Source organism: Narcine bancroftii, chromosome 2, assembly GCF_036971445.1.
Source record: "Narcine bancroftii isolate sNarBan1 chromosome 2, sNarBan1.hap1, whole genome shotgun sequence".
Taxonomy (NCBI): Eukaryota; Metazoa; Chordata; class Chondrichthyes; order Torpediniformes; family Narcinidae; genus Narcine; species Narcine bancroftii.
Genome location: NC_091470.1, coordinates 36897286 through 36919370, shown reverse-complemented (window position 1 = coordinate 36919370; position 22085 = coordinate 36897286). Strand labels below are relative to the sequence as shown.

The 22085-nt window shown below is 41.0% G+C and overlaps 1 protein-coding gene across 8 annotated transcripts in view; it reads left to right on the top strand.

The window, feature by feature from the left end:
- The window catches only part of lrrc9 (leucine rich repeat containing 9), a 168586-nt gene that overhangs the window by 109760 nt on the left and 36741 nt on the right, over window positions 1-22085 (top strand). For 6 of the 8 annotated variants that reach the window (XR_011351144.1, XM_069916304.1, XM_069916301.1 and 3 more), the window contains 3 exons: window positions 4112-4248; window positions 11108-11325; window positions 16089-16157. Coding sequence is in view for 7 of the 8 variants with exons in the window: in XM_069916304.1 (XP_069772405.1) it covers window positions 4112-4248; window positions 11108-11325; window positions 16089-16157 (424 nt within the window). In the remaining variant the exon portion in view is untranslated. The remainder of the gene's footprint in view (window positions 1-4111; window positions 4249-11107; window positions 11326-16088; window positions 16158-22085) is intronic. The other 2 variants (XM_069916303.1, XM_069916299.1) reach the window with 1 other exon arrangement.

Genomic DNA, 22085 nt, shown 5'->3' with positions numbered 1-22085 from the left:
CTCAGTTCCAGAAGGTGCCAGGTCCCTGATGGAGATGGGGTCCTCCCTGCCATCCGGGTATTCCACATAGGCGTACATGGGATTGGTGTGGAGCAGTTTCACCCTTTCCACCAGGGGGTCGGTCTTGCTTCTCCTCATGTGCTTCTTAAGTAGGACTGGACCAGGAGTAGTGACCCAGACTAAGAGTGTAATTCACAATGCTGACCTTTTTTTTAAAGTGAATAGGAGCTCATGAGGAGTAACATTGGTCATGGTACATAATAGCGATCAGATAGAGTGGAGTGCCGTGGGGAGGATATCCTGTCAGCATGAGTCTGGAAGGTCTTCTGACTTCATGACCAGTTTGATAGCCTTCTAGACCATGGCGTTCTCCTTTTCAATCTGCCCATTCCCCCGGGGGGTTGTAGCTAGTAGTCCTGCTGGACGCAATGCCCCTCACCCCACTTTTGTGGGGGTGATAAAAGTGTGGCTTTCACTTTGCGCAGACCTGGCAAAACCTGGTCATTTTCTTGATGTCTTTCACAGAGTAGGGCAGATTGTGCGTCTTGACAAAATGAGCCATGCAGGTGACCCCTGGATGGCAGAGCTCATTATGCATAGACCACAGTTGACCAGTGTGTGCAGAGACACAGCTTCCTCTGGATAAGGCATTTGGAGGGTCATTAAGGGCTCCTGACCGATAGGCGATGTCATCATTGTAGGTGGAGAGTTCGATCCTCCACCTAGCAATTTTGTTAATCTTGATTTTTTTCCCCTCTTGACATTACTGAACATGAATACGACTGAGCACTGGTCAGTGAGGAGCATAAATCTTCTACCAGCCAAGTAGTGTCTCCAGTGCCTTATAGCTTCTACAATGGCTTGAGCCTCCTTTTCCACCGATGGGTTCTGGAGCTCGTGACCTTGTAATGTCCGTGAAAAAATGCAACCGGCCTGCTTGCCAGATTGAGTGTAGCAGCCAGGGCTACATCTGAAGCATCGTTTTACACTGGGAAAGGTACATTCTCGTCCCACGTGCATGGTTTTTGTATTGTGGTTCCGGAGGTAGTTAAAAACCGTTTGGGCTTCAGCCAAGAGGGTGAAATTAGTGGTTTTTAAGAGAGGGCAAACCTTATCAGCGTATTGAGGGATCCACTAGTCATAATATGAAGAAAACCCCAGGCATCTCCTCAAAGCCTTTGTGGTCCCAGGGATGGTGAGCTCTAACAGGGGTTGCATCCTATCAGGATCAGGGCCAATGATGCTATTCTCCACCGCGTAGCCAAGGTTAGCCAGATGTTTAGACCTGAACACATACTTGTCAGAGATATAAGAGAGGTTCTTGGCTTTTGCCACATGGAGAAAACTCTGGAGGTTGGAGTCAAGGTCTTCCAAGGTGTGGCCACAGATGGTGATGTTATCGAGGTAGGGGAAGGTAGCCTTCAACCCATACTCGTCCACCACTCTGTCCATCAGCCTCTGGAAGATAGAAACTCCGTTAATAATACTGAAAGGGACCCTCCGGAATTGATTGAGACAACCGTTAGCCTCAAATGCCATTTATGGATGGTCCTCAGAACGGATTGGCAGCTGATGATAGGCAGCTTTCAGGTCGATGGTCAAATAAACCCGATACTGCGCGATATCATTCACTATGTCCGAAATACAAGGGAGGAGGTATGCTTCTAGGAGAGTGTACCGATTAATAGTTTGGCTATAGACAATTACTAGCCTGGACTTGTTTTCCCTCTTTACCACTACCACTTGAGCTCTCCAAGGGCTGGTGCTAGGTTCGATGATACCTTCATCCAGCAGACGTTGAGTCTCCGACTTTATAAACTCTTGGTCTGCTGCACTGTACCTCCTGCTCTTAGTAGCAATGGGCTTACAGTCTGGTGTGTCGTGCAGCAAGTGGGTTCAGGTGAATCTGGGGCAGATGGCTTGGGGCTGGAATCTGATCTGGGAGCGGTGCAGGCTGCAGACTTCCCCGGGCTTCCCCTCGCACAGCAAACTCTTGCCCAATGTCCTTTCTTGCCACAGTTGGAACACCCTGAGTCTTTTGCCAGGAAATGAGGTCGGGGATGTTGGCTCTTGCCACAGAAAAAGCATTCCTTGACACGGGAAGCAGCAGTCAATAGGCCAGGGGTAGCGGGAGCAGCGGGTCCTTGGAAGGGCTCACCTGGGTGAACGTGCTTGCTGGCTTCAAGGTTGTCATTCTCTTTTTTTTTTGAAGACTTTATTTAAAATTTTATAACATGAATACAATAGAGAATTACATTTAAAGAAAAATTTTAAAAAATTAAAATGGTATGATTACAATATTACATCAGAAAAAGGGTTGTCATTCTCGAGCTTGGCCTCTTCCAGCGATTTGGCCAATTCGACATGGCCAGCCAGGTCCTTCTTTCCCCACTCGAGCAGTCGCTGCCTCATGTACCTCGAGCGGACCCCCATGACTAGAGTATCCCGGATCAGTTCTTCCTCACTTATGTGGCCCGTAGCCGCTTCATACCAGCACTTCTTGGCAAGCATCCACAGATCCAGGTGATAGTCATCGATGGTCTCTCCTGGCTGCTGGTGACATAAAGCAAGTCGGTGCCTCACTAGGACCTTGTTCTGTGACTTCAGGTACCGAGCCTTCAATGCCTCGATAGCAGCATCATACACTGAGCAGTCCCTGACGACTGCATACCCTCTCGTTCCTACCCTTGAAACAAGTGCGGACCTCCTGAGTTCATCGGTGTGGAGGATGTCTCTGGTCACGCTCAGATAGGCCTGGAAGCAGTCTAGCCAGTATGTGAACTCCTCAGCTGCGTCAGGGGATAGAGAGTCTATCAGCAGCTTACCTGGCTTGAGTAGTGTTTCCATCCTTAGGGAATAAGCTAATAAAATTGTAGTGTGAATAGAAGCTCTCATGACTGGAGGGAAAACAAACATTTTTATTAGCTTATAACTAATAGTAGGGTTCAACAGTAGTCTTCAGAAGGGTTTTGGGTTTAAATGGGAAATGAGGGTTATATGTGGGCAGATGGAGGCAGAGCTGGGAGGTGAGGCCAGCCATCAGCACAACACCCTACCAGTGAATCCCAGTTCATTGCACTCCTGTACCTTTCTCCCCAATGGTAGCAGAGTGAAGAGGATGGTGGGTGTCTTCGAGGATAGAGGCTGATTTTTTAAGACACTGCCTCATGTAGATGTCATAGATAAAGTCTGGTGCCTGTGATACCGCAGGCCGAGCTAACATCATTCTAGAGTTTATCCATGCCTTGAGAGTTGGCACCTCCATACCAGACAATGATGCAACCAGCTAGCTCTCTATGGTACATCTTTAGAAGTTTTCGAGAGTCTTTGATACATACCGAATCTCCTCAGACACTTCAAAAAGAATACCCGCTGGCAAGCCTTCTTATCACTCATAGATGTATAGGATTTGATATTATTTAAATGTATTTAAATTTTTAATATGGATATTTTTAATTGTTTGAATAACTTTTACATTTAGTTATCATTATTTGAGTGTCACAAATATTCATATTTTAAGACTACTCTTATTTCCTCCCAGGTCCTCTTTATGGAGGTTGAACCAGGAATTTTTCAGATTTCCCACAAGTTCATTTAGCTCTGCTAGCTGAAAATTTTCAGCCAATATTTTCACTTTTGCTTGATTACATAATAGCAACATCTAATTCCAGATAATTAGAATCTTGTTTACCTCCACGTATTATCTCAATTTGATATTATTTCTTAGACCAAATTTTTAAAGATATGTTTTTAATTTTCTAGTCACTTTTTGTTCCTTGAAATAGTAGCAGTCATTTTAGAATGTTACTGTTGTTATGTTTACATATTGTGTGCATATGAAATACTGATACAAGATATATTGACAAACCACATTAGCAGTGAGAGTTTGCAATAGGTGTCATAAATATATAGACATTATTAACTGCAGGTATTAAATATTGAATTGCCACACCATCACAATTACGTTCTTCAACAATTATTGCAACTTCATAATGCAGTAAATTGCCAAATGTTTTCATTTGAAAACAAAATTGCATATTAATACTGTTATGAATGTTATTGATACTGATGTCAAATTTAAGAATTTTTTAATGTCCCTTCCTTTTAACAGCAGAGATTCAAATTATCTGAGCCTTCCTCCAGTTATGCAAAGCTTAGAAGTGCTTCATTTAGGCTACAATGGAATCTCTAGCCTGGCTCAATTACAATTGAGTAGACTGATAAATTTGAGAGTATTGCATTTAAAAGGTAAGTTCTGTAAAACTTAGCAATTTTCTTCATTATTTTGTAGGCATGAAATTGCAACTAAGTTACAAGATATTTTGATTATATATAGTTTATGACTAATATGATCCCCTAAGATATCTAATATTGTTAACAATGCACAGTTTGTAACCCCTGAATCCAAACATTTGGGCTCAAAGAGCCAAAGAAATTTGGTCCAACTTTTACCTGCTTTATCCTTTGCCGATTCTATGACTTAAGTATTAGAAAATTATCTCAATAAAATTTAAACATCTTGAAATACATTTAAATTTAAACCTAGTTATATTTATTTCAAATATTTAATGCAAAAATTGTAAATTGCCTAATTAGTTATGACCATTACTGTCAAGGATAAGGAAAGGAACACCACCTTCTGTAGATTCTCCTCCAAATCACACACCATTCTGATATGGCAATAGATCACTAGTCCTTTCTAGTCACTGGATCTAAATTGAAAATTTCCTCACCTGAGAATGTTGTGGGAGTACTTTCACCTGCTGTACTATAGCAGTTCAAGTCAAGACATTGCTACTAAGTTCTGGAGGGCAAATAGGGATGGGCAATTAATGCTGGCCTAGCCAGTTCTACTCAGATTTCAAAAAAATGAATAATAAAATCTTATTTAGGTTTCTCTTAGCCACAGTGAACTAAACAAATTCCTTAGTGTAAGTATTGAAATATTATAGCAAATTCATTTTCTGCTTTTAGACTCCATGAAGAGTAGCTGTCATAAAATTAATGGCAAAGGAAAGCACTTAATCAGGGAAATAATGGTAGCATGACAAAGAATACAGCCCAATGTTGTGAAGTGTCACAGTTTAATTTAAAGTAATTATACTCAGTAACCCTTGATTGTCAATCCCTTCATGGCGTTGCCCATCTCCGTCTCTGAAGTGCCTTGGAATATTTTTATCACTGCACTGTTAGGAATTGTGGCTTCTGGTGTCAAGGCCCCAAGCTATTAGAAAGTCCTCTTAAAATCTATTTGCCATACTGTCTCTCACTTTCTGTCTTTTTCTCTCTCAGCCACATGAGAACATAATATCAAAATTAGGAGTGGGTTTTGGACATCTGGTCTTTGAGTCTTTCATATTATTTATTATTAATTGCTGATCTAACTCATTTTTCATACACTCCCCATATTCATTAATATTGGTAGCATGTTAGCAAAGGGTGGAATGGATAACGTAGCGGTTAGCTCAATACTATTATAGAGCGAGCAACCCAAGTTCTAATCCAGCGCTGTCTGTAAGGACTTTCTATGTTCTCCCCATTTCTGCATGGGTTTCCCCCCATCCTTCAAAACATATGGAGGTTGTAGGTTAATTAAGATATCTAGGTGGCACGGGCTCGGAGTCTGGAAGGGCCCATTACCATACTACATGAAAAAATAAAGTTAAAAACCAGAAATCTGCTTTGAATGAATCAATGATTGAGCCATCACAACTCTCTGTACTGAAGAATTCCTAGAATGACCACCTCTGTGAAATTTCCCTTATTCTGAGATAATGATTCATAGTTCTAGACTCCTAATCTCAGGAAACCTTCTCCTATCATTCAACCTGTTGACCTGTGCAAGAACTTTCAGTGAAGTTTCAATAGGGTTTCCCCTCATTTTTTTTCTGAATTCTGGAGTATACAGGCTTGGCCAGGACCTTTCCTCATTTGGGAAGTTTGTCATTCTAGAACCAGTTTAGTGAATCTTTACTGCATTCCCTGCATGGCAATTATATGGTTCATTTTCATCTCCTTACTTTTAAAAAATGCATTCTCGTAAAGTTATGGTCTCAGCTAAATTTTACAAATATTCTATCTTTCCTCTTTTAAGGTGTTCCTTAGAACTTCTCTTTTTGGTCAAATGTTTACCCATTGGCTTGGAGTCCAATTATTTAATAATATTTCTGTGAAGCCTCTGTGATGTTTGCTATGTTAAAGATGTTATATATGATGTACTATCAATAACTCAAAAGACTCGAGTTACAAACAATAGCCTTTTATTTACAAAAAACTTGAAGGTCATCTTGTGCTGTGACCCAGGCTTTCTGGGGAGGGATTATGGTGTTGGAGACAAGAGGGAGGAGCCATGGGTACAGTCACAGAACAGCGTGGAGCCAGATAAATGAGTGTACAGCAGTTCACCACATTCACCCCCTGTTTTTTATTTTGTCCAGCAGGGTGACATGGGGCACAAAGTCTTATAGGTTAACTCTGTCTAGTGGCTTGATCTTCTGTTGTGACCAGTGGAGACTGGTTGCTGCGCTGTAGCTGGGGCTATTGTTGAGTCTTGGACCTCCAGCATTGTGTCGACCTTCAAGGGGCGTGGTGACTCAACCAGAGTGACTGGGGCAGGGGTGGGGTTAGGGAGCAATGGTATGTAGTGTCTGTCCATAGAAGGGTGGAGTGCTGTTTGGTGAATAAGCTCCTCGGGTGCCCCTGTGCACAAGGTTCTGGATGGAGACAGTTTCCTCGTGCCTATCCAGTTAGGTCACGTACGCATATTGGGGATTCGCCTAGAGGAGCTGGACCCTTTCAACCGAAAAGTCATTTTTTATGGCCCCTCACGAGTTTCTGTAGCAGGACAGGCCCTGGGGACATCAACCAAGATGGCAGGGTGGTCCCCAATGTGGAATTCCTGGAGAAGGAGAAAATTCATTCGTGAGAGCTAGCATTGGTGGGAGTACGAAACAGCAACTTTGAGAGATGACTGGCAGCCCCCTAGAGTTAAGGGCAAGGAGGATGGCCTTCCACACGATGGTGTTCTCCCTCTCCACCTGGCCATTCCCTCGAGTATTATAACTAGTTGTCCTGATAGTGGTGATACCTCTGGCTAGCAGGAATTGGTGCAGCTCGTTGCTCATGAACGAAAACCCCTGGTCACTTTGGACGTATGATGGGTACCCAAACAGGATGAACGAGTTGTGCAGTGCCCTTATGATCATGGTGGTGGTCATGTCTGGGCAGGTGATAGCAAAGGGGAAATGTGAATACTCATCGATGGCCATGAGGAAATACACGTTGTGGTTAGTGGAGGGAAGGGAGCCCTTGAAGTCCATACTTTGGTGTTCGAAAGACCATGTAGCTATTTCCAAGTGTGCCCTATCTGGTTGGTAGAAATGCAGTTTGCACTCCACACTGATCTGGCAGTGCTTAGTCATGTCTCTGACATCCCCAATGGAGTATGGCAAATTAAGATATTTGATGAAGTGAAAAAATCTTGTGACACCGGGTGGCAGAGGTCATTGTGGAGGGTTTTGAGGTGGTCTATCTGTGCACTAGCACATGTCCCTTGGGACAAGGCATCTGGGGGCTAGTTGTGCTTCCCCAGCCAATACAGAATATCATAGTTATAGGTGGAGAATTCGATCCTCCACCTAAAAATGTTATCATTTTTTATCTTCCCCCACTGTTTGTTGTTAAACATGAATGCCACAGCCTGTTGGTCCATGAGCAGGGTAAAACATCTGCCGGCCAGGTAATGCCTCCAGTGCCGTACAGCCTCAACTATTGCCTGAGACTCCTTCTCGATGGAGGAGTGTCAGACTTCAGGGCCTTGGAGGGTATGGGAGAAGAAGGCCATGGGCCGACCTGCCTGATTAAGGGTGGCAGCCAGGGTGAAATCAGATGCATTGTCTCCATCTGAAATGGGACAGATTCATCGATCACGTACATTGTCTCCTTAGCAATGTCTTCTTTTATGCAACAGAAGATTGCCCGGGCTTCTCTTGTCGGGAAAGGATGTGGACTTGATAAGGCTTTGTCCGCATAATTAGGGACCCACTGGGCTTAGTAGGAAAAAAATCCCAGGCACCTTTTCAGGCCCTTGAGGCTGTGAGGGGGGGAGCTATAGCAGGAGGCACATGTGGTCGAGGTCGGTGCCAATGACTCCATTCTCCCATCACAGCCAAGGATTGCCAGGAGAGTAGTGCGGAAAACACATTTATGCCTGTTGTAGGTTAGATTGAGGTGTTTGACATTTGTGGGGAATTTCTGGAGGTTGGTGTCATGATCTTGCAGGTCATGGCCACAGATCATGACGTGATCCAGGTAGGGGAAGGTGGTGCACAGGTAATTTTGATCCACCATCCGGTCCATCTCTCGCTGGAAGATAGAGATACCGTTGGTAACAGCGAAGGGTATTCTGAGGAAGTGGTACAGGCAGACATCTGCCTCTAAGGTGGTGTACTGACAGTCCTCCGGGAAAATGGGGAGCTGGTGGTAGGTAGATTTCAGGTTGATTGTGGAGAACACACAATATTGGGTAATTTGGTGGAACATATGCATCTAGGGGATATGCATCTAGCTGCATATAGCAGTTAATGGTCTGACTATATATAATCAATCACCATTCTGAGTTTACCCCCACTCTTGACCACCACTACTTGAGCTCATTCAAGAGTCGCCGCACTCTTGCTTTAATAAACCCCCTGTCCCCTTCACTATATTGCTTACTTTTTGTAGTGACTGGTTTACAATTAGGGGTTTAGTTCACGAACAGTGGTGGGGGATCGATATGGGGAGTAGAGAGACCGCCTGTTGGTTGGGCCAGTGGAGTAGGGGGTGTGGTGTGGGGGAAGCAGGGCGGTCGGCTGACAAACTACGAGTGACTGACTGTGAGGGTGGGGGGGGAAGATGACCGCCATATTGCATCATGACACTCGAGGTGGCACTGAAAGTCCAACCCCAGCAGCATTGGCACGCAGAGCTGTGGCATAATGAAGAGTTTAAAGTCCCTGTAAGTCGTGCCCCACATGGTCAGCATCACGGTGGTGTAGCTACAGATCTCAGCTGAGTGGGACCTTGAGGCCAGGGCAACTTTATAGCTTACTGGCCTTGCTTTAAGGGAGTAACGTTACTCCGTATCGAGGTGGATGAAACTCTCAGTGCTCCCACTATTGAAAAGGCATCTTGTCACCTGATCATTAATCAAGATGTCCATCACAGACAGGGAAAGTTGATGAGGGCTGTTTTGATCCAGTACCATGGAGGCCAGTGTTGGTTCGTGGTCTGGTCCATGCTGACTCATAAACTGGAAGCAAATAGCAGCACTCATGTGGTGGCGTGGTTATCCCCAGAAGTTGACAGCGGCCAAGGTGGCAGCCCCCATATTGCACATGTGGCAGCGCTAGGACTGGAAGGCAGCTGTGATTAAAATCCCTTTGCCTGGTGTCCCTTCTTTCTACACCAAGCATGTCATGTCTGTAGCCAGGCAGCATTTTCAGGGGTGGTTTTGTTGGCCACAAACGTAGCAGTTCAGGTGCTCCTGGGTGGCCATGGCTGTGGTGGGCTCACTCGTCAGACATGGTAGCAGACTGTTAGCCTGTAAACCCATGTCCCAAGATGGCAGCCCCTGTGTGGACTCCGCACCATTTGCCAAGTAAGCTTCCATATTACAGAGGGCGATTTCCAATGATTTCACAAAGTTGATTGCCCCTTTTAAGTCCGACTTACTCTGTGAAAATAGCCTCTGATGCATGTAGTCCGACCTGACACCTGCAAGTTAGGTGTCCCAGATCATGTCCTCAGTGTTTTGGGTGGCTGACACCAGCTGGAAGTTGCATGGTCTTGCGAGTCCCTGCAGGGCCCGGAGGAACTCATTGCTCAATTCACCTGGTTGCTGTTTGAAGCATGTGTCTGGCATATACTTCGTTAACCTCCCTGTACTAGTCCTTGAGTATGTCCATTGCTTCCCTGTATGTTGAGGCATCCCTGATCATCAGGAACACTCAATGTCTGACCTGGGAGAAGAGTAGGTGTAGCTTGTTTGCCTCCGTGGCCACAATTCTGGAGGAATTTTGCAGAAAGACCTCAAAGCAACAATGCCAGGGTTCAAAGCAGTCTGAGGATTCTGGCGATTGTGGGTCAATCTTCAGCTAATCAGGCTTCAAGAGTTGTTCCATTGTTGGAAAAAAAATTATTGTAAATAAAATTGATGTGCTATCAATAACTCGAAAGACTGGAGTTGCAGAACAATAGGCTTTTATTTACTTAAAAGGTCATCCTGTGCTGTGACCCAGCTTTCTGGGGAGGGGTTATGGTGTTGGAGCCTTAATACAGTTACAGTCACAGAATGGGGCGGAACCAGATAAATGAGTGTACAGCAGTTCACCACAATATAAACATTTGTTTTTGTTCGTTTCTTCTGTGTCTTAAACATCTACACTTCTTTTGAAGTTCCAAGCTTAAAAAACGTGCATTTTTATACATATCTCCAGCCCCTAATAATGGAGAGTAAACTTGTATTTTCTTATCTGTGCTATTTCTAAGGTTTGTTTAAATGCCTTAATTAAATTCTGAGTTCATGGTGCAATCAAACAGTCAGCATTTAAGAATGTCTTGTATACAATCTAGACATAATTTCTGAAATTTTATATTTCCAAATATTTAAAACAATCTTGGAAAAATAGAGAGTAAAGGCCATATTATCCATCCAGCATCTAGACTGTTCCATCATGTTGCACAGCCTCCTTCCACTACGAACACACACTTGTCACCACCTCCCTACACTCTCAACTTCTGTCTTACAATCAATCCAAAAACTTGCAAACATCTTTTTGATTTCCAACATCAAGAAATCTGCAGTATAGTTATGAAACACAAAGATCTGAAGTGCTGTGTGACGTGTTTTCATTTATAACTCAAGGATCATCATTTGAAAGCGTGTCCTATTCTCTTTTGAAGACTTAAAAAGTCCAATATTAATCCAAGTTCTGGCAGGAGGAATTGAAGATTATTAAATTAGTAGTTGCAAAACATATTGAATGAAATCCAATTTTTAAAGGATTTAATTTCTGCCGTATTTATATGCATGGACTTTAATGCAGTTCAATTCTTTTCATGGTAGGAAATTTTATTAGTCAAATTGAAGGGCTTGACTGTCTTCACTATCTTACTGAGTTATCGCTGGAAAAAAATCGAGTCAGAATCATTCATGAAAAATCCTTCATGAGCCAAAGGTCTCTCATTGAACTCCATTTAGAGGAGAATAGAATGCGAGACCTCAACAATCTGTATCAGTTAGTAAAACTACAACGACTTTTTATTGGTGGAAACAAAATCCAGGTAAACAAAGAATTTTTAAATTTTATTTAGAGCTATTCAGTATCTTGTGGTATAGCAACCCATTAATTATTATTAAAGCATGGTTTTATTTTGGAAAATTTACACCTCTGGCAATAGGTAATTTAACTAGAAACATTAACTTTTGAGTATCTCCAGCATTTCTGTAGTAGGGAGGGGGGTGATGCAGGGTTGGGTGGTGAGGGGGAATGGGTTGGGTGAGAGGTTTGGAGTTCCAGCATTTGGAATATTTTGGTTTTGTTGCAGTGCAGGTTATCTGGTCTATATAGGGTGGCCATTTCCAAATTTTCAAAAAGGAGGACATGATCATAATGTTTCAAAATATATATATATTTTTAATAAAATGTAAACAGTATTGCAAAAACAACAAATGCAAACACATGTCCTCCTTTTGGAGTGGCCACCCTTAGTCTATATGGCCTGTACCTTTTGGAAAATGTTTAACTGTAAAGTTTTTAAAAAGCCTTCTGGAATTGAACTGAATGCAAACCATATTGTTCATGGAACCCTCCCAAAACATGAAAAGAACTCTTTAAATCAAAACTCAGACTTCCTTGCAATAGTCTTCCCCACCACTGGTTATCATTCAAGGAAAAGAACTCATTCAACATATCACATAGTTGAGGACTTCCTTGATATGTGGCCACTCAGCTAAAGTAATTATCCTGACCACAAGAATTAAAGGGGGGAAAGGCAGTGTTACATTTATAAAAGTTGATACAGTGAGGGACACATCGGCATAGTATGCTGCTAACTTTAATGGCTTCAGTCAGCTGGGTTCAACCACGATGTTGAGTGTCATCTTTGTGGAGTTTGCACATTCTCCTAGCGACTGCATGGGTTGCTATTTGATGCTCTGATCACCTCCCACGTGATTTCGTTTTCAATTTTAAACTAAAGAATGAAAAGTACAAAATTCTGACAGGGTTCAATGGACTGGATTCAGGGAGAACATTTCAGCTGGCACTCATAAATGGGTTAAGGCATTTGGGACTGAGATGAGAAAGAACTTCTTTGCTCTGAAGCTGATCAGCTTGCAGAATTCTATGCCACAGAGGCCAAGTTGCTAAATATATTTAGGAAGTGATTTCTTGGTTACAAAAAAAGGCATCCCAGGAAGGGGGAATGAATGAGAAGATGGTATTAAGATAGAGGAGTACAGGAGGAGGTATGAGATGACTTTGGTAAATAGGATTAAGGTGAACCACAAGTTATTCTATTAGTATATTAAAGACAGAAGATTAGCTAGGGAAAGAATAGTCTTTTAAATATCCACAATGTTGTCTATGTGTGGGACTACAGGAGACAGGCGAGGTCCTAAGAAGTATTTCTCATCTATATTTAATGTGGAGAGAAACGTGAAAGCTGGGAAAGTAAACAGTAATGTCTTGATGAGACTTCAGGATAGAGAAAAGGTGCTGGTAGTCTTAAACCACATTAAAATAGATAAATCCTTGGGGCCTCACAAATGTACCCTACAGTGTAATGGGAAGCTAGGGGAGCAATTGCAGGAGTCCCAGCATAGATATTTGCATCGTCATTGAGCACAGGTGAGCTGCTGGAAAACTGAAGGAAGGCTAATGTTGTGCCTTTATTTCTAAAAAAGCTTCAATTTTAACCCAGGAAACTACAGGCTAGTGAGTTTAATGTCAGTCAATGGCATAGTCCATCATAATGTTGTTATTAGAGGAGATTCTGTGAGACAGGATCTACTTGCATTTGGAAAACCAAAGACTCAATTTAAGGATGCCTTTAAGCATGGAAAATTGTTTCTCGTAAACTTGACTTATTTGAAGATGTGACCAAGATTGACATAGGCAATGTGGTAGACATTGCCTATGAAGAATCTAGAAAGGCCTTTCGCAAGGTCTTGCTTGGTAGGATGGTCTAGAAGGTCAGGTCACATGGAATCCAGGGTGAGCTAGCTAACTGGATCCAGAATTAGCTTGATGGTAGAGGATTAGTACTGACTCCACTGTTTATTACCTATGTTAATGACGTGGAAGATAATGTAGTTAGCAGAGGTTGTACATTTGCAGATCAAAATTAGAATTTATTATCATGAGCATGTGTCACGAAATTTCTTGTTGGGTAGCAGTGTCAAAATAGCTGTAAATTACATTTTTTTAAATAAATAAATAAATAAGTACAAAAGAAGAAAAAATTGAAGTAGTGTCTGTGTTCAGAAATCTGATGGCAGAAGAGAAGAAACTGTTTTTGTACTGTTGGGTGTTTGCCTTCAGGCTCCTGTCCCTCCTTCCAGATAGTAGCAGTAAGAGTGCATGGGTTGGTTGGTGAGGGTCCTCAACGGTAGAGGCAGATTTCTTGAGACATTGCCTGTTGTTAATGTTCTTAATGGAGTGAAAACTGATACCCATGATGGTGCTAGCCGTGTTCATAACTCTCTGCAGACTTTTCCTATCCGTTGCTTTGGCATATCCAAACCAGACAGTGATGCAACCAGTCAAAATGCTCTCCATGGTAGACCTGTAGAAATTTGCAAGAGTCTTACCAAATCTCCTCAAACTCTTATGACGTACATTCACTTGTGAGCCTTCTTCATGATTGATTGACATGGAAGCCCCCAGGATAGATTTTCAGAGATGTTGATACCCAGGAATTTGAAGTTCTTAACCCTTTCCACTGCTGACCCTGTGATGAGGACTGGTTTGTGTTCTCCTGATTTTCTGCTTCTGAAGTCCACAATCAGTTCCTTAGATTTGCTAATGTTGAGTGTAAGGTTGTCATTGTGATTCAACCAGCTGATCTATCTCACTCCTGTACATTTCCTCATTGCCCTCAGTGATTCTGCCGATGACCATGATGTCATCGGCAAATTTGTAGATAGCATTTGAATTATGCCTAGCCACACAGTCCTGTGGGTAGAGCGAGTAGAACAGTGGGCTAACCATGCATCCTTGAGGTGCACTTGTGTTGATTAGCAATGAGGAGGAGACATTGTTTCTGATTCCCCACTGACTGGTTTTACAGTGAGGAAGTCAGGGATTCAGTTGCAGAGGGAAGTGTAGAGGTCCAAGTTTTGAAGCCTACTGATCAGTACTGAGGGGATGTTGGTTGAAAGCTGAGCTGTAATCAATGAAAAGCAGCCTGATGTATGTAATGCTATTGTCTAGGTGATCCAGGGTTGAGTGGAGAGCCTGTGAGATTGCTTCTTCTGTGGAGTAATAGTAGTGGTAGGCGAATTGCAGTGGGTCAAGAGCCATGAACAATCTCAAAAGCATTTCAGCCCAGTAGATGAGAGAGCTACTGGGCGATGGTCATTGAGGCAGCTCATTCTGCTCTTCTTGGGCATCAGTATAACAATTATAGCAGGTGGGGTCCTCCAACTGCAGCAATGAGAGATTGAAAATGTGGTTTGACACCAAAATTGGTGATATGGTGGACCAATAAAGAAGGTTATTTAAGATGACAGCAGGATCTAGATGAACTGGGAAAGTGGGTCAAGGAATGGCAGATATAATTTAATTCCAACAAGTGTGAAGTGTTGCACTTTGGTAGATAAAATCTGGGCAGGACTGACAAGTGGAATGGTTGGGCCCTGTGGAGTGTTGTGGAACAAAGAAACGGTGGTACAGGTACACTGGCCCATAAAAGTGACAATGCAGTTAGACAGGCTACTGAAGAATGGATGTGCAACCTGTTAATCTAAGGAAGTCTCAATTTAAGGAGAAGATTAAAATAAAACTTTATTTTTCCAGAGCTTTCACATAGTGCACTAAAGAAAACTGTTCTTTAGAGAATTATTTAGTTATATTTGCATCCTATTAAAAATGAATTTGTATTTAAAATTCAAGGCAACACTTAAAAGGACTAAATAAATTGAATTAACAAAGTTAATTGCAGTGTTAAACAATAATGGAATCGTGCCTTTTGGTAATTTATTTAGTTGAATATGTTGAGTTTTTGTAATTTTTAATAATTTCTATCAGTTTTTGTATTTGAGATTCATTCACAAACAATAGCATTTTGATAAGTTTTCATGTTGATGAACTGGGGAGCTTGGGCCAGCCACTAGTCTGTTGTTTCATGGAGAAGGCTTGTTTTTACAAAATTAATATGGGGTGGCATGGTTGGCATAAGGGTTAGTGTGCCTTTCCACCACCAGCAATTGGGACCGTGGTTCGAATCCTGTGCTATCTGTAAGGAGTCTGTACATTCTCCCCATGTCTGCCTGGGTTTTCCCTGGGGGCTCCGGTTTCCTACCTCTATTCAAAACATACCAGGGGTTTCAGTTAATTGGGTGTAAAATTTGGCATCATGGACCCGTGGGCCGAAATGGCCTGCTAGCGTGCAGTATGTCTAAATAAATTTAATATGTTTACTTGTTCTCCTTATTTAACATTTGATGTACGTGATTTTCCAGATCATTAAGTGGTAATGTAAGGAACCTTTTTTAACCTGGAATTTTATGATTTTCAATATGGTTGTAGGGACCATTGTGGTAATGTTATATAAATTTTTATTTATTTTTTATTTACAGCACAGTTGAAGCCAATTCTGGCCATTTAAATATGTGCTTCCCATTGTCACCCCCGTACGCTTTGGATAGTAGGAAGAAACCAGTGCACCTAGGGGAAACCCAGGTAGAAATGGGAAGAATCCTTTCAGCCAGTGCTGGATTTGAACCCCGGTCACTGGCACTGTAATAGCGTTCCACTAACTGCTATGCTAACGTGCTGCCACTGACTGAACTATTTCTAAAATAATTATTCCATTTCACACAGGATCTAGGTGAACTGGAAAAACTTGATTCACTTCCAAATTTGATAGAGCTTTCAGTTGTTGAAAATCCTGTGAGTATTGTGATTTTGTATATTTTACCAATGACAGATATTAGGACATTGCAAATTTAATCAGTATTAAACAATCAATATATTTTATGATTAGTTTGTATGTTGAATTTTATAATTAATTTTTAATTTGTTTTTCAATTGTTTAGCATGTTTCTAAATCTCAGAGACATTCACAAACATACATTACATTTTGATGAGTTTATCACCTTGATAAAACGGGGTGTCTGGGCTACCTACTAATTTGTGAGTAATTGATTGATACAGATAGACAGGGTGGTGAAGGAGACATTTGGCATGCTTGCGTTCATCGGTCATGACATTGAATACAGGAGCAGGGACATCATTGGTGAGATTGCATTTGGAGTATTGTGCACATTTGTGGTCACCTCGCTGTAAAAAATTTATCATGAAGTTGGAAAGGGTGCAGAAAATATCCACAAGAATATGATAGCAACTGGTAGGTTTGAATTATAGGGAGAATCTTGGTAGGTTGGGTCTGTCCTCCTTAGATTGCAGGAGCCTAACGGGGATCTTAGAGAGGTTTATAAAATATTTAGAGACATAGATTAAGGTAAATAGTCATAGCCTTTTCCCCAGAGAAGGGGAATCAAAAACTAGGCAGCATGGATTTAAAGTAAGAGGTGAAAGATATAAAAGAAACCTGAGGAGTACACTGAGGATGGTGGGTCTATGGAACAAGCTGTCAGAGGAAGTGGTAGAGGCAGAGACAATTGTAATGATTAAAATATATTGTTGCAGATACATTCTAGGAAAGACTTGGAGGGAATTAGGTAAATGGGTCCAGCAAGGTCGCATGGACAATTTGGGCCAAAGCCCTAACTCACTTACACATTCTATTTTACCTCAAATATGAAATCATGATCATTTGAAAGTTAATAAATAGGGGAAAGCAAAATTTTATTTATATGCCACTGGCTTCTTGAAAAAGACAGAAGTTAGGTAGGCAAGATGGGGTGAGATCCATTATTATAAGATCTCTGCACCAAAGATCATTCTGAGTAACCTCCAAGAAGCTGAGACAGACAATACTGACTTTATGAAGCTTGATGAGTAAAGAAATGTTAAAGTAGAAAACAATTCATTTTCCATTGTTCTGGCCTTATCCACCCAAAAGTAACTGGAGAAATCTGGCCTGGAGTTTGCAGAAAATAAATAGCTGCTTTAACGGAGGAGCTTGAGTGCATGTACTTTCATTTCTTTGGACATTAGCAGGGTTGTGATAGTACAGATTCTATCACCAATGTGTATATGTACAGATTGTAGTGTAGGATGACTGTGATTGGCCGAGAGCATAGCCTCACCTACTGGAAGGTCTTAAAGGGTTGCCAGGTCATTCTGGACTGGTCGACCTACATGTGATATGCTCCAGTCTTCTAGTTAATAAAAGCCTTGGTTTGGATCAACAAGTCTTTGGCATTGGTGAGGCCAAATTTGGAGTACTGTGTACAGTTTTGGTCACCAAATTATTGGGAAGATATAAACAAAATAGAGAGAGTACAGAGAAGGTTCACAAGAATGTTAACAGGATTTCAAGGTTTGAGTTACAGGGAAAGGTTGTGCAGACGAGGGCTTTTTTCTCTGGAGCGTAGAAGATTGAGGGGGGACTTGATAGAGGTGTTTAAAATTTTAAAAGGGACAAACAGTAAATGTGGATAGGCTTTTTCAATTAAGAGTGGGGGAGATTCAAACTAGAGGGCATGGTTTAAGATTGAAGGGGGAAAATTATTTACACAAAGGGTGATAGGGATGTGGAATGAGCTTCCGACAGATGTGGTCGAGGCGGGATCATTAGTTACATTTAAGGGAAGACTGGATAGTTACATGGAGAGGAGAGGACTGGAGGGGTATGGACCGGGTGCTGGTCAGTGGGACTAGGAGGATGGGAATTTGTTACGGCATGGACTAGTAGGGCCAAACTGGCCTGTTCTATACTGTAAGTGGTTATATGGTTCTTTCGACATGCTCTACAAGGACACATTGGAAAAAATAGTAAAGCATAGGGGATCCTGAGCTTTCTAAATAGAAACATGGAGTCCAAACCCAAGCAGGCTATGTTATGTTATAAAGAATCAGTTGGAGTATGATACTCAGCTTTGCTCACCACACAGTAAAAAGGAAAGTTTAAATTACAGAAAATATTTATGAAGAATTTTATCCACACAGAACAGGGAAGCTGGTATTGTTCTCATTGGAATAAAGAAGATTGAGAAAAGATTTGATAGGAATGCAAAATATCCTGACAGGTTGAGAACAAATAATTGATCATATTAACAAATAGTTTGAGGACGAGGGACACAGATTTAAAGTGGTGAGTAAAGGATGGATGGGGGAGGGAGTTGCTGAGGAAAAACTTCCTACACAAAGAATGGTAATGATCTAGACTTATTACCTGTAAGGGTAGTACAAGTAATAGAAACAAAGTCATTCAAGGATTTCAAAACAACAATGGATAGGTATTAGAGAAAAAAATAATTTGTTAGAATACAGAAAGAAAAAAAAAAGAATCAAGGAGCAAAAACAGGCGTGATGGGACAAATGGCCTGCATCTGAATCACTATGATTCCATGATTTTAACCAGTTAATCTTTTGGCATGTGATTGACAAATACTAGATTCTATATATTTGCACCATAAAAACCTTGCCTTGATCAGCCGGATCCCTCTTTCATCCTGAAAAAGGAAATGTAGAGGAATTAACTTAAATAACTTACTTACTTAAACACTAACTTAAATCCAGCCACAGAAATGGACTAGAACTATATTAATAGAAGGTCATGACCAGGTAAAAAGAGGAGGAAAAAAAACCAAATAATCATCTCTCATTGAGTAAAAGGAAAAGTTTTGAAAATATTTAAGTTATTGTGTATTCAGTTGTCAATAGCCTTGACCCCCACCATTCCATCCTGATCCACCGAGAGAATGATGCTTCATACACCAGGCTGTTGTACATTGGGTATCAGTTTGGTGTTTGACATTATTACCTCAGTGGCTGGTAGATAAACTGTCCTTGCTAGGCCTCAACAACTGTCTCTGCAACTGAATTCTGGACTTCTTAATGGAAAGACCAAAGTCTGACCAGGTTGGCATCAAAACCTCAAACCCCATCTTCTGACTGCTGGTGCACCTCAGAGCTGAGTGCTCAGCCCACTGCTCTTCATTCTGCTGCCTCACAACTGCACTGCCAGGTTCAGCTCCAACAGAATCATCATTTTTGCAGATGATACAACAGCAGTTGGTCTCATCAGCAATAATAAGTCACACTTCAGCAAGGAGTTTGAAAGGGTCATAACATGGTGTGAGAACAACAACCTGAGTTTCAACATTGTCAAGACAAAGGAAATGATTGTGGACTTCTGGAGAATGAAGGTTGTCCATTCTCCACTACTCTTCAACGATTTCATCATGGAAAAGAGTTGGGAGCATGAAGTCCCTTGGCGTGCATTTAAGAGATGACCTAACCTGGACTCACAACACATCAGTAGTGCCCACACTTCCCAAGGAGGTTAAGGAGGGCAAGGTTATCAACCCCCACCTTGACCATCTTTTGAGGGAGCACAGTTGAGAGAGTCCTGTTTGGCTGGATCATTCTGTATCATGGCAGCTGCAAAAGTCTATATCGAGGATCATTAAAAGAGCTAAGAGTATCATTGGGGTCTCCTTTTCCTCTATAGATGACATTTACTGGGAACGTTCTCTAAATAGGGCTCAAAGAATATAGAATACCCTTCCATCCAACGCACAGTATCTTCAACCCACTTCCATCAAAAATAAGGCACAGGAACATCAAAATCAGGACTGCCAGGCTGGGGAATAGCTTCTATCCGCAGGTGGTGAGACTGATAAACAGTATCCTGTAACTGTGACAATCAGCCCATATGTCTAGATATATTTATTTTAATTATTTATGTGATCTTTATGTCCTGTATATCGTGTTTTTTGTGCATGCACTATGGTCTGGAGAGAGTGATGGGCAATCAAGTTACTCCACGAGGCAGTAAATCAGAGTCAAAAGGCTTTTATTAGCTTAAACATTAGCTAGGGCTCAGAGAGCATCTGGCCTGGATCCGAGCAGGAAGATCTGGGGTCAAGTTCTTGGGTTGGAACCTTTATTAGGGAGTCTCCTGCGAGGGATCAGAGAAAGGAAGGGGCAGTCCAGGCCAGTACATGCAGTTATTACAGTGGTGTAATACCTCATGCCACCACAAAGATGCTGTTTCATCGAGTTGTTTCTGTACAATCAAATGGCAACAGATTTGAATTTGAAGATGTTTAATTTTTTTTTCCATTATGTCTTTGCTTGGACTAGTTTGCTCTATTCAATGAGAATCCCTCTTCATACCAATTCTAAATGTCCAACCACTTTTCCTGAGACTGTGCTCCAGTTCTAAACAATCCAAATATCTACCCTTTAAGCTACTTTCAGAATCCTGTATGTTTCAATGAAAACATACCTCACTCTTAAATTCCAGTATTGTTTAGTCTTATTCAATCACCCCTCATAAGACAAACCCTTCATCCCAGGATTAAATCTGCACTGCAATGAGTTCAGTATGTCCTTATTTAAGTACAGTTTGGAAATAGACACAACACTCCAAAATGGGGTTTCACTGTAATATTATAGCAAGCTGTCTTACTTTTGAAATCACATTTTATTACATTTAAGGTCAATGTACCCATTGTTTTACAAAATATTTGCTGTACCATTTATCTATACCTTTTGAGTCACATCATTGCCAAGCTGGCAACTGATTGATGGGCAACTCTCTGAGTTCTCTCTAATAGAATTTATTATTCAACATAGTGCAAGGTTTTTCATTAAGTTCTCTGGGCAGTAAATAAAATTGCCAGTTTCCTATATGGCATTTTGTTTCATTTCTTCAGCTATGGTACTGTAATGTATGTACAGTATTAGCATCTATGTAGTACTGAAATTCAGACAAATAATTAGGCAAGTGTGAATTCAAAAGCCTCTTTTCTAGTTTTAATATATGGAATCTTTTCCCATGATTAATCTGGAATCAAAGATCTATTATTAGGTGATAAATGTGAAAATGCCCAGCTGGTTTACGATTGACTTCTCTGAAAGAAAGGCTGTTTTCTTTGCTTGCCTTTATCAGCATGTGATGCAGGTCTCAAATGTCTACATGCTGAGAATGAATACCAAAAAATACTCTGATATTTCAGTTTTATTTGTCAAAAGGATAGAAAGAAAATCAACTATTGTAATTTCTATTTCAAACTTGCATCTTTCCCGTAATTTAAATAATTGCATAGTATTTTAAATTATATTGGAAGAGTATCTGTCTGAATGGAAACATAAATCAAAACCTCAAAGGTTTATTTAATTAATAACAATCATTGTCAATTGTAGCACTATACCCGAACAGAATTATTGTGTGATTTAAAAGCATTTGCTATAATTTTACATGTGAAACTGATGCTAAAATCATTGATCTTGAATCACAACCTTAAAGTGCCAATATAAAACAATTATTTCCACAATTCACCTTGAATTGTGATGAACACATACTGCAATGTGAAGATAATAATCATTTTCACTGAGTCACAGTTGCAGTTTTAACTCAGTCCAAATCTTTTGTGAAAAATGAAGGATTTTTCTAAGAAATTTATCAGCATGAGGTACTAAAATGTTTATGAATTTATTTTCATTCTCTCTTGCCCTCCTTGCAACCATGAATTTCTCATTGGGTATCAATCCACCAGTACAATCCATGCCACAGTATCTTTTCCAGTCAACCATTTTTCATATGTGACTTTAAGATACTATCAAGGAAAGAATAAAACTGTATTTGTCAGTGATTATCCATCTGAAGTCGGTAATACAGAACTGAATAGAAATCAATTAATAATTAATAGTAATTCCTCTTGAGCAAGTTAGTGATTTGAA